The sequence below is a fragment of the Paramormyrops kingsleyae genome, chromosome 11 (assembly GCF_048594095.1).
Source record: "Paramormyrops kingsleyae isolate MSU_618 chromosome 11, PKINGS_0.4, whole genome shotgun sequence".
Classification (NCBI taxonomy): domain Eukaryota; kingdom Metazoa; phylum Chordata; class Actinopteri; order Osteoglossiformes; family Mormyridae; genus Paramormyrops; species Paramormyrops kingsleyae.
The window spans coordinates 23,160,062-23,176,881 of record NC_132807.1 but is presented as its reverse complement, the minus strand read 5'-3'; the positions used below and the strand labels follow the sequence as shown (position 1 = coordinate 23,176,881).

At 44.8% G+C, this 16,820-nt stretch overlaps 1 protein-coding gene across 15 annotated transcripts in view; it reads right to left on the bottom strand.

The window, feature by feature from the left end:
* mical2a (microtubule associated monooxygenase, calponin and LIM domain containing 2a) overlaps positions 1 to 16,820 on the bottom strand; it is a 61,389-nt gene that overhangs the window by 1,535 nt on the left and 43,034 nt on the right. For 13 of the 15 annotated variants that reach the window (XM_072718259.1, XM_072718260.1, XM_072718256.1 and 10 more), the window contains 9 exons: positions 12,189 to 12,321; positions 11,171 to 11,277; positions 9,069 to 9,148; positions 7,825 to 8,659; positions 5,508 to 5,575; positions 4,653 to 4,748; positions 4,393 to 4,486; positions 964 to 1,063; positions 227 to 300 (listed from right to left, as the gene is read on the bottom strand). In XM_072718259.1, coding sequence (XP_072574360.1) covers positions 227 to 300; positions 964 to 1,063; positions 4,393 to 4,486; positions 4,653 to 4,748; positions 5,508 to 5,575; positions 7,825 to 8,659; positions 9,069 to 9,148; positions 11,171 to 11,277; positions 12,189 to 12,321 — 1,587 coding nt within the window. Of the gene's footprint in view, positions 1 to 226; positions 301 to 963; positions 1,064 to 4,392; positions 4,487 to 4,652; positions 4,749 to 5,507; positions 5,576 to 7,824; positions 8,660 to 9,068; positions 9,149 to 11,170; positions 11,278 to 12,188; positions 12,322 to 16,449; positions 16,702 to 16,820 lie in introns of those variants that run through there. The other 2 variants (XR_011993853.1, XM_023790814.2) reach the window with 1 other exon arrangement.

The following is a 16,820-nucleotide window of genomic DNA, read 5'->3' as shown; positions in this document are numbered from 1 at the left end:
GCAGAAGCTTCAAAGAAAGACGGTATTAGGCTCAATTGCTTTTGAGCAGAACTAGTAACCAGATAGAAACGCAGTTAGTAATGGCTACCTAACATTTCAAAATCATTAGGTGACACAAATTGCACATGATGTGGATCGGGGCTTTAAGCAGGAGCACAAAATGAGTTGTATATTGATGCCGGTGTTCCATTCGCATGTGTGCAACTGTCTGGTGTATGTCGCCCACCTTCGATGGCCATGCTGTGCCAAAGCTTCTGCTGCAGTTGACTTTGGGTGTCTTCCAGCTCCAGTTCCTGTGCACTAATGGGAGAAACAGTCAGAGGAGACCACAAGCAACATGCTTGGGGCAGCTGAGTCTGCGCCGAATAACCTCAAGTACGGAATCCAGATACTAGGGCAAAAGGATTAACGGAAGAAGGCCATTGCTGAGTCAACGGCAAATAAGGAGAACAACCAATTAAATACAATAACATACTCAATCATCAATTCTTTCATAACTGCTCATGTTATAGGGTTGTGGTGATGCAATAAAAAATATAAACAGACTGCTAGCTGACAGGCTACATAAAAGCAATTATAATTTAGGGATTTTTATCAATTATGTATGACTATTAATAATTAGCATGCTCTTGGTGGGTAGTATATGCCTAAACAGGATATTAATAAGAAGACATTAATACATGAATGATATTCCATGTTCCTTTACAATGTAATACGCCTATGAACTTAGGGGAGTCTAGTGCATTATTATTATTATTATTATTATCATCATCATCATTGTCATCATTATTGCGTTCTTCTATATATTCACTCTACATAATGATTAAATTATACTAAATTAATTGATAGATAAAAAGTCTTGGATTTTTGTGCTAAAGGTATAAGACAATGAATGGTGAACAGAGGGCACTTGCTAATTTCACTTTTGTGTTGTGTCAGGTGAATTCACTGGCTTTTACTCACAAGATCATGAGCTCAGACTCATAGTTTCCCAATCTGTTCTTCTCCAGCACCAGCCTGTACCAGGTTTGCAGAAGCTCGGCTTCATCGCAGGGGCAGCCGTCTTCAAGCGAGCGGAGAGGAGCGGGATTCAGAGCGTGCGCATAGCGTGCGGCGGCGCGCGCCACACTCTGCCCTGGTCTAAACGCGGCGAATGTAGTTTCCGGACGTCAGTGCCCCCGTCAGGACAATTGTGTTTAGCGTACGCAACAAAGCTGACGTGGAACTGGCCAATCATCATATACTAAGCAATCCATGGATTAATTTGCTAATTTGTTCATAAAAACAGCACCAGCAATAAATAATAAAAACGACAAAAAAAACATTTTAAATCATTTTAAAGATGTTGCACCCTTCAGATAGGTTGCAACTTGAAATTCTTCATAAAAATATCCAGATTTATGAATGTATCAATGCAGACAATGTCCACTAAATGACTTTTTCTGTGATTTACTTTTACGTCGTTTCACCAATTAACCCCAACCCTGTGGTTCTGTCCAGGGACACTCCTAGAAAATGTTCTGGCACTGGTTCTGTTTGTCTTTATTATTTCCTCTTTTCCAAATGTACTATTTATTCGTTCATCATCATCATTTATTTCCTTTGGGGAATAATTAATTCGTTTTGGGGATTTATCTATTTCCTTTGTTGGTAACTGTTTTTGTAAAAAAAAAAAATCTTATTTTATCTTTATAAGTACACTAGAACAAGTTTTCTGAGCACTAGGCAGAATTTATTTTCAGTACGAAAAATACAAAAATAACACATTACAAGGGACGCACTGATGCATTGTTTCTTGTCAGAACATGAGGATCATTTTTAAAATTCAAATTCATCTCTGGCCTTTTGTTTCCCCACCTACTCCTATCTCTTCTCAAACTAGTTTGGGTTCATGAATAATGCCGGTTAACAAAGGATCATTCACTGTGTGTCCCCTTAACCACCCCCCCCCCCCACCCCCACCCACACCTCCCCATTAACGCAATTATCCGAACAAAGCTGCATAAACAGGACCCACAGTGCACACTGTCTTGCCTCAGGCTGTCATTAGAAGGAACATTTTCCATACAGTTATGTGCTAAAATCTGCCGTGAAGCCACACTGTACTGGAGACTCGGGGGAGGGATTCAGTCGGCGATCGGGTCACTACGTCAAAAATGAGGAGACTCATTGTCTGGCGTGGCGTTTAGCACTGAACCCGACACCCGAAACAAACATTCCTGTCCGGCATCGCGATGAGGTCTGTGCTTTAATGAAAGAGGAACATTGTGCTACTCGTATAGTTTGATGCTTTTGTCTTTGGGTTTTGAGGGTCGTGCCAAACATTATGGGTGGTGCAAACAAGGGCGTAACTTTGGTTGGAACATTGGGGGGGGTTGAGGTCTCCACCCATTACGGGAGAAAAATAATTATTGGGGGGGTTGTATTAGCTGGTTTTGATTTATTGGGGGGGGGGGCTACAACCCCCCTCACCCCCCCCCCGTAATTTACACCCATGGGCGCAAAACAGCAAGACACGCCTCAGAACAGGATTATACAACTGCTACAGGCACGTGGTGAAATGCGGCCTGCAGATCCACAGGCAACGCCGCACCAATTCAATCGGTAAATACTGCTGAAAGGGGACAGACGCATTCAGCATTTTGCCATATTTTTCCTTTTAAAAGAACGGTTTGACTTAACAACAAGGTGCATATTCCACGGTATGCTAAAATAATGAAACGTCGTCATTTCAAAGCCCACGCGGACCATCTTCCTTTTCAGAAGGCCCATTACCCTGGCCGTAATTTCAGAATAATTCCAACTTCAAATTGTAATTTTGTTTGAATGCAAATCATTTCAATCCGTAAACCCGTTTTTTTTTTTTTGCCCCTGAAGCCTCCAAGGAAGGAGCGAGTCTCTCCGGCCCCTTTGGTTCCGAGCCATTAAAGTAATGACAATAAATGTTCTACCACTTTAATCATTAGTCACATAGTGATTTGGCCTCATCTCAACGGGGAATCAGAGAGGGAAAGGGGAACTCTCCCGCTCAGGGCTGACCTCCGCACTGGATTCCCGTTTATCCGGCAGATGCCTCACGCTGTGCCATTGTGAGCCACAGAGGCAGCGGAGACGGGTGACGGTGGAGGCGCAGGACACGTGTTCCGGCCTCAGAAATCCGACATCCCGTTTGCGCCCGCTTCCCACGTCACATGACCCATATGTCAGAGCCCGGTTTGGATAAGCGGCGTAACGTGAGTTATTTTATATAGCGGATGCTTTTGCGTTCCCCCGTTTTGCATGTGTAAATGTCGCGCGCTTATTCATCGTCGCGCAGCAGGACTTCTGCTCTTTGGAAGCATGGACTGGAGGTAATGAAATTCATCTCCGCGCTCGGTAGGTAGGATTTCATATCCGTCCGCCGAGAGACAGCAGCCCCTCACCCTTGGCAAGTCTCCTGTTTTTCTTAGTGCTCCCCCCTGGGCTGGTGTTTGATCTCTTTGATCTGAGCTTAGGGCTCCAGGGCCCTGCTGAGACCTTAGCTCTGCCGGGCACACATACCCACTGACTTCACCGCGCCCTCCCCCAACCTCGTACGGGCAGCCCCTCCCCCCCCCTCTCCACACCAACTCCCATCAAGGGGTTACACCGTGGGCCCAGATACTTGCCCAAAATAGCTCCCCCCTCCACCATCAGTCGATAGGCCGCTCTGTCCTCACTGTGTCTGGACCCGAGCGCATACCCCACATGGCAGGTATACAGGATGTATGGGCTGTTCGCTGGGTCCACAGAGGGCACCCTGACTCCGCACTGCTGCCCCCCCCCCGCCGCAGCTGCTTCACACTCATGCTGATGACCGCGCTGAGTGGTACGACCTCAGCCAGAAGTAAAGGACCAACGTGTCCGGCCTACTGGGGGAATCGATGAAGCTCTGAAAGGGCGGTGAGGTTTGAGTGTACACTAGGGAGGCTGGATGAAAGTACACGTCACTCCAAAAGAGTGCATGAAGAGTGTTCTGCGCATATTGGGACAGGGGCATGAGGACCTAAGTAGTGACTCTGCTCCCCAACCCAAGAGCACTTAATTCCCTTCAATTTAGATTCCCATCAACCTTCAGATCTACGAGTACTTTGAAGTAGAACAAGAACAAAAGGTTAAATCCTTTCTTGTTCCCAACGTGTTCCTGTCCAGGTGTCTTCCAATAAAGTCATTCAAGTGGGTAAAGGGACAATGCGACTTCAAAAAGGCCGCAAAGATCGGGCAGCACCCTCAGCAGGTGAAGAATGGTGAAGAAGCACTTTGGATACAAGGATGGAGGCTCTCCCTGGAGAATCCACCCCAGTCCACACAAACCCCCCCGTGTTTTAAAAACCCTGCAAAATGTCCCACCAGCTCCGATTATGCAGGACTCACCCATCTCGCCCCTCAGCATTTTCTCCAAGGTAACCCCGTTCTCCTCCAGAGCCCTCTGCTTCTCCTCCGCCTCCTCCAGCTGCCTCTGGATGACCTGCGCATGAAACCCACCCACAGCATGCCATGCCGCCTCAGCGCGTCACAGAAATGCAGCCATATACCACACACTTTCTTTCTGTAATTCAGTCAGTGGGAAGTGAACTTTGCAACCGGCGAGGTCATCATGTCACAGTCGTGCCGGTAGGTTGTGTGTTTTGCACCTGAGCTCTGTGGAGCCGCTTCAGCTGCTCCTGTCGTGCCTTCTGCAGCATGGTCCTCTCCTGCCTCCTCTTCTGCTTCAGAGAGGGGCTATCCTTCTGGAGACACCGCATGACATGTAACGCCTTACATACTGATAAACACATAAATTTAACCCAAACTGGTGAAGCATTTTATTCTACATTGCGGCACTAGGTAGCTTATCCTGTAGCATCTGGCACTGGTATCTACATTTATCCGAAGCACCGTACATTTCAGGAAGCAGGGTCAACAATCCCTAGAGTAATTGGGGGTTAAGGGCCTTGCTCAATGGTGAAATCACCACACACCGCACGGCGCTTTTGATCTCCAGGCCAGCTCCTTCACTATTACGCCACCTGCTGTCCTCCCATGCGTACAGCGACCTTTGCCGCTACAGAATGCGTCCTTCCAGCGGCAAGACACTGACGCTTCATTCTGCAACCCGATCGCCAAACTGTCCTTCAAGGCCAGGCAATTACACCTGACACTCCATCAGTCACACACTTAATGTCCTTTTCAGCTTAAAAGCATGTCTCTCCTCATATTGATTTTGATATAAAAACGACCTCTTGGGTTTCTGTTCTACACTTCATTAAAGTTATTTTTTTATAAGTATTCTAAAAGGCCCAAAAAGGAATGAGTAGAAATGGCCGTTCACGGTAAGGGTGGGATTTTCCCATCCCTATGTAAACCTATCCGACTGCTCCATGCTTTGCTTCTCTGGGCATCATGATAATCCCTCTCTAATACATTATGGATTAGATGGTCCCTCTTATTAATCTTTTTGTTGACTTCTTGCTGGTACAGGCCACATCTGATTGGTCGAAAGGCTTCACCTTCGGGCTGCTAACGGCGCTCTCGTCTTCACTGGAGGAACTGGAGCCCCGCTGCTCCTGGCTGGAGACTGCGGCACCAAGGAGGGGACAAGATAAACGGGAGCGTGAAGGTGCAGGAACAGCATCTCGATTCCCTTGTATGTTATGAACATATAGGGAATTGACAATAAAAGCCTATTTGATTGATTGATTTGATATGTTTCATATAACAGGAGCACCAGGGATCCCAAATTCAACTAACGGCGAACAGCGATGCTCTGACCAATTCCAGCATGAAGAGTGAAGGTAATGCTATAGACATGAATAAGGGTTACGCAGTTAACCTATAGCCTTCCAAGGTTATCTGGTTAATTTGTTTCGTTTTTAACACAAAACAAAGTAAGTTTCCTGGGCTTGGCAGCCCTGAACACTACAGGAGTGTGGTTGGCGAAATAGGATTTATGGTCACTCATTTTTAAAAATACATTATTTTAAAATATGAAACTATTGCAATTCCAGTTAGAGTATTATTGAATAGACTGGGTGTGTGTCTCTGTGCTCGAAGAAATGACAAAAAATTTATTAAATTTCAGCCCAAGTCTCTGCTGTAAAAATAGCTTTTTCTGTTTTGGTCAGTGCTCAGTTGGTCGGGTACCGCGTTAACAGGATGTCAGTGCTCAGTTGGTCAGTTATCGCATTAACAGGATGTCAGTGCTCAGTTGGTCAGGTCCCACGTTAACAGGATGTCAGTGCTCAGTTGGTCAGGTCCCGCGTTAACAGGATGTCAGTGCTCAGTAGGTCAGTTACCGCGTTAACAGGATGTCAGTGCTCTTTTCAAAAGGTCCAAAGCAGAAATTCTTTGCAGGCAGAGATAAAGCTAAGCACCACCTGTTGGAGTAGTGCAGCATTTGTCCAGGATCTCACGCTCCTGTGCTTAACGTGCCTAGTTGCTGCTGAAATGCACACTGACATTCAGTCGAGTAATGAATGATTAAAAAGAAGGAAGAACCTTCAACTGAGGCTGACATCATAGGATGATGCTCAGGATAAGCTCCTGCCATCCTCCAATCACAGACGCTGGATCGTATTTCAGGACGTCCCGTTTCAATCGTTAATGATACACCATCAATCGCTTACATAACCATCCGTTTGTCTATCAGGTCCCCCGTAGAGGGCTGCTTACCTCACTGAACGACGAGTAGCCACCGGGCATCAGAAGTGAGAGGCCTGACACCGAGAATGAAAGCTAAGGGAATTTGATTTAATTTCATGGTTTGTGGTCTTCATTTTCTATGTGTTAATTTTTTCAACTTTCATGGCAATATCATGCTTTTCATAAAGATTCCTTAATTTCATGAGCTATCGCTAGATTCCTTGATACGAATCACATTTCATTTAATGTGGTTTTCCCATGTCCCCCCACCAACGGGCAGATATTGTCCAGGCAGCGCATGTAGCGACAGGTGGCCTGGTTTATCCTGCATCGCTGGTCACAGTAAATCCTGAACTCTCATGCCCCCTGTCCCCAAGCATGACATACTGCACTCACAGAACAAATAATTTAATTCCCAAACAGATAATCTTGCCAATTCAATATTTTAAACTAGGTATCTGTTCACTCCAATTGCATAAGCAGTGAGAGTGCACCAGGCTTAAATCACTCAGTGAGCTTCACTCTCTGCATAATTGGATTGAATATTGTGAGCCAGTTATTAGTTAGATTACCCCTAGGTAGCTTATCCTGTAGCATCTGGCACTTGTATCTACATCAAGGCATCTGGTCAGTGTAAGGGAACTGGCCAAAGGGAGTCTGGTTAAAATAAATACAGCGGGATAAATATTACAAACAGGTAAAAAGGAAACAAAAGAGGCAACTAGGGAAGAATGAAGTTAAATCTCACATTGCCTTGCCACAGAGAAACTTGGTTAGGATCCATCACTCAACTTAAAAGGCACGCGGCTTCAAGAAGCCTAAGTGTTTGATGCTGAGGAAGTAATGGGAGCTAACATGGTTAGGGCAGGGCTGCTTGTCAGCCAGTTTGGCTCCTCTCGATGACCAAGGTGGGAGATGACAAACAGACACTGATACCTAAAGCGTGAGTCAAAGCCCATGTCGTCTGCTTACCTTTGATGTTGAGTCTGCATGCTACATATGCTCACACCAAAGAATGTTTTTTATGTGGAAAAGACAGCTTAACACAGAAAACTGTAGAAGGGACAAGACCTAAATTATTGTATGGAATGACCTTAAAGGCTTTACATTGACCTGTCAGATGAATGCTTATTCAAGCTAACATGCCACGTTCTGTCATCTCAAATATTTGTACCCGTACTGTACCTTTTTTTCTGAGGTTCGAGACCATGGACCAGATGTCATTCTCCTGACCCTCAGTCACCCTCTTTGTCATGCTGTCAGTTTTCTTGACTCTCAGGGAGGAGAAGAAGTTCAAGTTCTTATGTGACACAATGGCCATGTCGTCCTTGGAGATCCTCCCAGACTCCTCTCCCAGAGAGACGTTCTCGAGTAAATTGGGCAGCTCTAACACACTAGACGTTTTGGGTATCGCAGTTGGGTTGAGTGATGGGCCTGGTAGCACATTCTGTCCCCCTCCCTTGGAATTGGAATTGTGGTCCCAACCTGTCTTCCCCCACAAGAGGGAGCTAAGTTTGAAAGAGCCTTCAGAGGGAGGCCTGCTGTTCTGGGAGCTGCTCCTTCTGGTCGCACTTGAGGTGGATGAAGGTGAGCCATGCCCAAAAGATCTCATGAGGGTGTTAGCCACCAGCTGGAATGGTGACTGTGGAGGGTGACTCTGGGCTGGGGCAGATGTAGGAATGGTGACAGGAGGAGTTATGGAGATCTCACAGTTGGCCTTTTGGTCGCTGGGTCTGCCAAAAATCCTTGCCGATTCTGCCGTGTCCTGGGTCTCTGGTTCATCAGGGCTATCCAAGTCCCACTGCAAAAGCTTCTCTCTCTCAAGCTGAGAAATCGTCAGCTTCTTCTTCCCAGAAGACGGCAACTGCTCATCTGGCTGCCCCTCGATTGGTTTGGGACATTTGGGTGTTACGGATGTAGGTTGACACTCTGGGGATGATGGACCTGGGGAATGCAAGGGGTTTTCAAACAGGAACAAACTGGGAGATCCTGGGGGAGTTATTGGGCTGCCCGGTGAAACCTGGGGAACAGAATGTTATTAAAAAAAAAACACAGAATTCTGTAGCACTAATGAACCTTTGTTACATAACAGTATGACAACAATACAATAACCATACTATGAATCATTTATGAGATGGCAGTTGAATCAGATGCATGTAAATCGTGATTATTCATGTTAGAGATACTTCAGCAGGAAAGATCCATGTGTTCTCCAATCAGAAAAAAAGAAAAATACTTGGTGCTCAGGTGGTAAGAAAAAACTGAGCGCTGCACATGCAATTTTCTGGCAGATCACACAACATAAGCAACTTTAGCAATTGCGATTTTTCATTTTATTTTGCCAGAATTCTGCGGCGGATGATACATGTGCCAGCGAATCACAAAAAACAGGAGCTGACCTTCCTGAAGTCCCGAGTCTCTCTACTCACCTGGCCTTGGCCCCAGTGGTCCATACTTGGGTCTGCTGTCTTCCCACAATCACCTGCGGTTACCTTGACTCCGGGAAGTGCTGGCAGAAAAGACACAGTGTGAATGTTTACACACCACACACAAAGCTAAGCCTAGCACTGCAAGGCACCCATGAAGAGTATAGAATGGATCCTCCTCAGCAGACCAGATCTCCTAATGTAGCAGAAGAGCAAAGCCCTTTTCCCATAGATAAGTTGAGGTATTATCTGTCCACCCATGAATAAGTGAGGCGTCCTCTGAACACCCATACAAATGCCATGCAGGGTTTAGATCTATCCAAGACCCATGGAGTTTAAGATGGAGACCAACACCAGTGCATTGTGGGACACTTTTGCACACACAAATTTATCCTGCAGACAATTCAGAGTGGCCGGTTCACCTAGGCCCAATGCCTCTCGACTAAGGAAGGAAGCCAAAGTACCAGAAGTAAATACATGAAAACTCTGGTCATTGAAGCCTTGACTTCTGTCGTGCATAAAAATCGGTTTTCAGTAGCCGTTAGCACCCCCTAGTGCCATTGTTATTTAACGCAAGTCAGTGTCTCCTGAAATTTGAGCAGTGAAAAAATCCATCCATCCATCCATCCATCCATGCATACGTATTGGTCAGAGTCTTGGAAAACAATGTATGTCATGTATATTTTATCTTGCTGTTTTCCAAACTCTATATTCAAATTATGAAGCTGAGCTGATCAGTATCAAGGTGAGAAAACATAATGAAAATCATAACTTGGCCTAAGGCCTATTTAAGGTTCAATTGGCTCTGTAACATGTAACCCTAACAGATTTAGTTTAATATTAGGTGCTATTAATTAATCAATTTAATAAACACATTATGAGAAACGTGATAGCCCCAACACAAATGACCTTGTTAAAACAATGGTTTACAAATCATTTCATAAAGTTAGATGAGAATAGATCCGATTAGAACATCTGGAACACCTAAATAATGTTTCCCCTTGGTTCACCTCATTCCAAATTTTTTGCTGAAGGGTGTAACAGGGTGCTGACACATAACCAAAGAAGGAGAGAGGTTGGAGGGGGACTGGATACATCTATGTATTTGCAAATGTATTCATTTACAAGAAATATCACAACAAGGAATGTAAAGTCCATTTGGCCAGTGGGTGGCATTGCAAGCCAAGTCAATTCATTGGTGCTGTTTGCAAAATGAATTTAAAAAGTACCCAGAAGTGAACATGCGTTCATAACTGCATTATCTAGTCTACAGAAGGATTCCCTCTGATGTCTGCATTGATAAAAATACAGCAGTTAAACTACATCACAGTTGCTATGGAATTACAGCTTTAAAATGAAATGATACTTTCTATAATATATGAATGCTTTACCTTGAAAGTATTATAAATTATAAAAGGGGAACATTTTATGCAATGTGGATGGACACACAGCACAAAAAATGTTCCAGAATGCTTTTTGGGAATTCAAGACATTTTTATTGTGACATTTCTGTGATTTTCTCTAGAAATATCCCTAAAGCCTGCTTAGTACTAAATCATACCTTTGTAGAAGACTCCTTACACTGGCAATGAATCTCACTGACATTCTAGGGGCGATTAACTCATCGTATTTCATCGGCACAGATCGAAAGTGTATTTTGAGCCTTCCTGTCACGCTGGAAATGAACATCGCGAGAGGTGTCACAGTCGGACAGTGACGCAGAGGGAGCTTAAGGCCGGTCCAGCGTGTGGATTTTCCTGGCGCAAACGTCCGGTGCTCTGTGCGCACGACTGCCATGGAGCTCACCGTAACACCACCGCCAAGTCAAACGTGTGTTTAATGTCTCCCTCTGGCTCAGAGCCAGCCCCCCCCCCTCCCAGACACTGTACGATAGCGGGGGGGCACATAGTAGACACGGGCTTTAAATGACCTCTCAAGGGCACTGGATATGGAAGGGAGGTAGGGAAGAGAAGGTGGTATCTTATCAGCAAAGGGGTCTGGGCAGGGTGTAACTTCACTGGGATATAGCCTTTGACAGTGTTTAGGTTGGTGTTGTCCTGGTTGCCATGGTGACATGTGGGAAGCGAGTTTCAGGGGCTGCTCACCGTGGGACGCCCCCAAGCCTCCCGCAGCAGGCCAGGGTGATCTGCGCTGGATCCCCAGAGGTGAGGAATGTGTGATGTCAGGTCCGTCTGACCCTTCTGGATCCGAGCTGAGGTGAGCAGGGAAGCAGACATGTCACACCGCCTCCAATCGTGCACCGGCGCGCATCACCGCGCTCGGAACCACATGACACGGCGGCCCAGGGAGGGCGGAAGCTTTTTCAAAGCTGCCCCGGCTCCACTTTATTGCTCCCATTTCAAAGGCAGTAAGGTTTGTTTGTTCTTCGATTCTCATGTCTGTAAGCGGTTTTCATTGCGAGCAGGAAGAGCCAGAACTTTGATCTCCAGAGGCAGAAGCAGATTGTGACCCCCTCTCCATTACTGCTAAACTGGGCCCACGAACACAGGGAGCAGTAGGTGTTTGCTGACTGCTGAAATCTCGCCCAGATGGGATCGGATCCCGTGCCTGGTTACGGCTGATTACCCGGTCAAAGTCAAGGTGGAACTAATTTAGCCTTAGTCTTCTGTTCCTTTTAATTTTTTATTAGGCATTTTTAAGGTTATTTTTACTACCCAAATCAACTTATGAATAGTACCCTATAATTATGCTAAATTTACCAAGACAGTTTAGCTCCAAAATATAGTAAAGTTTCTCTTTACAGCTTAATAACCTGCAGGGTGTGTGGTCTGTTCTCCGTATCCTGCTCTCCACGGTCCTTTATACCAGTGTTTCCCAACCCAGTCCTCGGGGACCCCCAAACAGTCCACGTTTTTGTTCCCTCCTAGCTCCCAGCCAATCACGAACACCGAATACCTGGTAAAGGTGTGTCAGGAACTGGGAGAGACCAAAAATGTGGATTGTTTGGGGGTCCATAAGGACTGGGTTGGGAAATAGCACTTTTTAGCACGCATAGCCCTGAGACCACCAATGAATTCAGCGAGTGCATTAAGCTCCTTCACACCACCAGAGAGGACATACCGACACCAGAATGAATAACTATGGCGATGATGTGGCACTTACGCTCGTGGGGTGACTTCCGTGACACGCGTCTGCACAATCTCTGTGGTTGCGCTGGGGGCCGACCAGGCTGTCTGGAGAGTACCGCTATGTGTCTCTATGCCGGCCTGCGTCTCCAGCGGCTGGAGGCAGCTCTCTAAAGGATCCACACAGAGAAGCATTTCCACAACAGATTCATCAATGGCAATTGTGCAGTTCTGCAAACCCATCCATTTATAGCAACCACCCACTGTACTTATTATCCTAGTCATAGAGATCAGGATCTTATACTGGAAAGAATAGGGCTCAAGGCAGAGTATGCGTGCACACACACACACACACACACAATTTGTATTCATGTTTTATGGGGACTCTCCATTCATTTCTATGGGTAATACCTCTAATCCCAGCAATGACAACCTTAACCCCTAGCCAGCCCTAGCCTTAACTATAGGTAACCAATCAAAATACAGGCATTTTTTTGATTGAATTCACAGATTTTTATAAAATTGGTTTATATTGTGGGGACCTGAAAAATATCCCCACAAGCTAAAAAGTAACAGTTCGGTCCCCACAATGTGGTAAACACAAACTCACACACACAGGGTATGTTTCACTCGTTCCTTCCCAGGATGGACTCTGAATTACCCTTGAGACTGACTGCATAAGAGGCTGATGAATAATGTGTGTCAGGCGCATGGCATTCACTACAGCAACTTTCACTACAGAGGAAAAACGTGTGGTAGATCCAGTGAGCTGGAAGACCATCTAAAACGTTGACTTACTACTGATACGAATATTAGAAAAATATAGCCTAGCCATCAAAATTAGAGGCCTATGCAACGGTAGTAATCAGGTTGTAGTAAACATGTCAACAATACAGTGAGATATTTCAGAGACGTTGATGATCTTTGATGCTAAATGTAATTAATCCACTTGACATGTTCTTGGAATGTGTCGAAGACCTTTTCCCTATTAGCATAAAACAGGGAAATTCTGTCAAAGCAGTCAAAACATGGAATGCATAATGAAAAGATAAGAACATGATAACAGAACTTTCACATTTTAATCTGCTTTTGAGATGTAATTCGCTTGCGAAAGGACAGTGTTTCCTTAAATGATTTAGATTGTTGTTAAGTGAGTTTGTGGTTCCCCAGCATTCCTATGGGCATAGATACTGTATATAATTTGGGGGTAACCCCTGCTTATCGGGTTGCCACGTTCGCATTGACAATGACTGGGCAGAACAAGCTTTGGCACAGAAGAGACATACCAGTATGATTTAAACCAGCTTCCCATTGTTTCAGAGCTGAGTATAATGCCGTTCGCTCCCTGTCTCCTTTTCGGTCTGAGGCTGGTTTACCTCTGTCTGTTAGGGTCCTATCTCATGCGGCCTGTTTCAGAAACATACAGCAGTAAAGCTGCATGAAGTCCACTCACATCCGTTATGGACGTTAAGTACAGCAATAAAGAAAAAAGTGTTTATTAGTTGTTTTTACGCTTCTATTAGTGCTCATTGGCTCAAAATGATTAAAAAAAAATACACACTCAATGACCCAGCCAATATAAAGGAAATTTGTTCTCACCTTAAAGGGTGAAAATAAAACTGCATTGACAAGGTTTAGGTGCTAAATGAATAATAAAAAAATATTACAAGAGCCCCCCCCCCCCAGTTTGATTTTGTTTGCATATTGATTAATTTTTTTAATCAACGCACCACAAGATAACGGTGGCTTGTGACTGACATATTCATTCACTCCACCTCTGCCTTATTAACCATCATAACTTGAATCTGAGTTATTTTTCATTCTAGAAAACACGCAGACGCCCCAAAGCAGCTTCAACCCTCGCTCTGCTTCCCCTCGACCTGTGCCCCCCCGTAATGCTGAATCTGTCATTCATTTCTGTTCCTCCCTGCTGTTTTGCCAAACCCATCTCCACTGTCATTCCCCAGTAAAGTCCCTTTTACATCCGCCCCTCCCTGTACTTCATCACAGACCATTTGGTGGGTCGTATTTCCAAATCTGTAATATTTATTCTATATATAGAAGAGATATTGGTGTTTTTTTTCCAAGCTGTGACTGCAGTATATTGGTTTACCGCCATTCCACCACTATGTCGTAACAAACCCGATTAATGCTGATTGTGGCTTAACCTCTTTTCCTTTGCTGCTCTCCCTTCTGCTTCTCTCTTTGGGCCATCTGGCCCTGAGCTACCAGATCATCAGCTGGACCCACATAACCGGCCTCCAATGGTGTCTAGAGAATTGACCCACATGCTGGCCTGACCCAGTATATTGACACAGTTTCCACACAGTTGCATGGGTCCGTCGTCAGTCTCCTGCCTGGATCACAGACCATGATCCTCCCGGATCTCTGGGCTGTAATCACCCTCCCCCAGTTACTGTCTTCCATCATGATACTATTTCAAGGAGTACTGGATAATCATCTTCTTTGAGTGGCTTAGGGAATGATTTTCACAATTTCCTGCACTGGGAATCACTCATCAAGAGCTTTGTGACAAACGTGATTGGTGCATTGATTGATAGATTAATTGATGGACTGTAATCAGACTGTGCTTTAAATGCATTCCTATCTTCAGTGTACTGACAGGGAAAAAGAAGTGGATTGACGATAGACCAGGTAAGTGTAACAATCAATAGTGATACAGTTATCAAGGTAAAATGTGAATGAGGCTGATGTTTAAAGGATTGCAGCTATCATGCTATAGTGGATGAAACATCATTATGAGCATATACTGTAGGCAACTCATTGTCATCTATCATACCTTCTTTAAGCACCTGTTTTGAATGTGGATGTTGGTCGGACAGTGTTTAGACTGATGGGTGGGCCGCCCCTTGTGTAAATGTTATTTCATCATCTCCACTCGCTGGAGGCAGCTGTGAAAACATCTGCTGCCCATAGCCTGGTAGCTGGGAAGCGCCTCGCCCCGAAATGCGGAAGTAAGCGGCCCTCACCCTGTAATCAGGTGGCGGGGGATACAATTACTGCCCTGCCAATTCCCTTTGTTCCCGTTAATGAGTGGAAACGGGCTCCGCTGCTGGCAATGTGTGTCAGGCGCAGGGCAGAAATGAATGCAGGAATCGTGGACCAGCTGGCTTGGCTTCCAGTCTATGGCACTAATTCTATCAAAAGACGTACTAGAAACTCCTATTGCACTCTGGGAAGCGATGACCCCTCTTGATCTCTCTGGGGGTCAAAAGCAATAATTATTACATAGCCAGTGTGGTGGCATGATATGATCATGAGAAATGTGATCTGCAATCATCTGCTGGCACTTATGTGTCTATCTTCTCCAAAGCACCTGCAGGTAACAAAACATTTTTTGTCATACAAATTTTACGTAATTGTCATTTACATCATGGAAGAATGACACTGGAAAATGCAGAGATCTATGTTATGTTCTGTTGAGAACAAATCTTCATTTTACTGGATGATCACACCCGGACGGCCTGGTGGGGGCACAGCTGGAGGGGATAGAACAGAACAGAGGAAACCCCAGACAGTAGCACCACAGTTTGGAGAATCTTTTGCCTGGTTCTAAGTATCTGTGTACTGGAACCCAATGATTCGTGGACTTCAGTAGTGGGTCTGTTGTATTAAGGCATCAAGCAATATTATGGTTCATTTCAAAATTGTGACAATTGTCTTGTCAAGGGCCAGATGCTGGTTTTGAAATTAACCTTAAATATGGAAATATAAATATCTTGAAATTAAGGGGAAATTGCTGCATTGCAGTAGCTGACCACTTCGCAGAACAGAGAGAATGAATGACTCAAAAAGGCCAGTCTTGTCAGACAGACTGGGTTGCTAACCATGCATTACAAGCAAAGGGTCCAAGAGTATCTGAGCTGGCTGCAGTGTTTACATTTGCATGGTACAGAAACAGAGTTCTGTCTCCTTCCAAAAGCACAATAAGATCATAATAAAGTTGTGCTGAGACTGAATATGGTCCCCAGAATATTTCCACTGGGATGTAAGCTTTAGGAAGGTCCCTAAGCTGAGGCCTGCGACAGTAACTGTGAGAGGCTCGTGGCTGAAGCTTCTAATGCGCCGATGATTTGCATCTAATGCAAACCTTGTCACGCACCATGACAACACTGACCAATAAGAAAAAGCCCACCAAAAAGGATGGGTCTGGTCTGGTCTTCAAAAGTGGTGATGCCATACTATTAGCAAAGGCGATATATAGACAATTTTGGATTCATCAAGATACATCATTTTCCAAACATTCCAGTTATAGTAATGAAAAAAAATGAAGCAAGTGAGTGATGCAATCAGTTTATTTATATGTACAGTTTCGAATATGAATGAAGGGAAACATTTTTCCCCCTACTGTGCAGAATACAGGCTTTCAAATGTATTCTTAGAAATACAGTCATACATCTATAAGACAAATCTGATTATGAGTTTTGTAAAAATGTGCATAATTGCGGTCTTCTGAGGAGCAATGAATCCCAATTTGCTCAGAAGGCAAAAGAGAGCTCCAGCATGACTTTCTGAAAAGTAAGCAGCTTCTGGAACATACAGAAAGACATGGAGATGTGATGGAGGTTATTTTCAGGTGAAGAGAAATGGGCCATGTTATAAGCAAGCATCTCTCAGACACTCAGGCCTCCAGCACGCAGGATAGGGA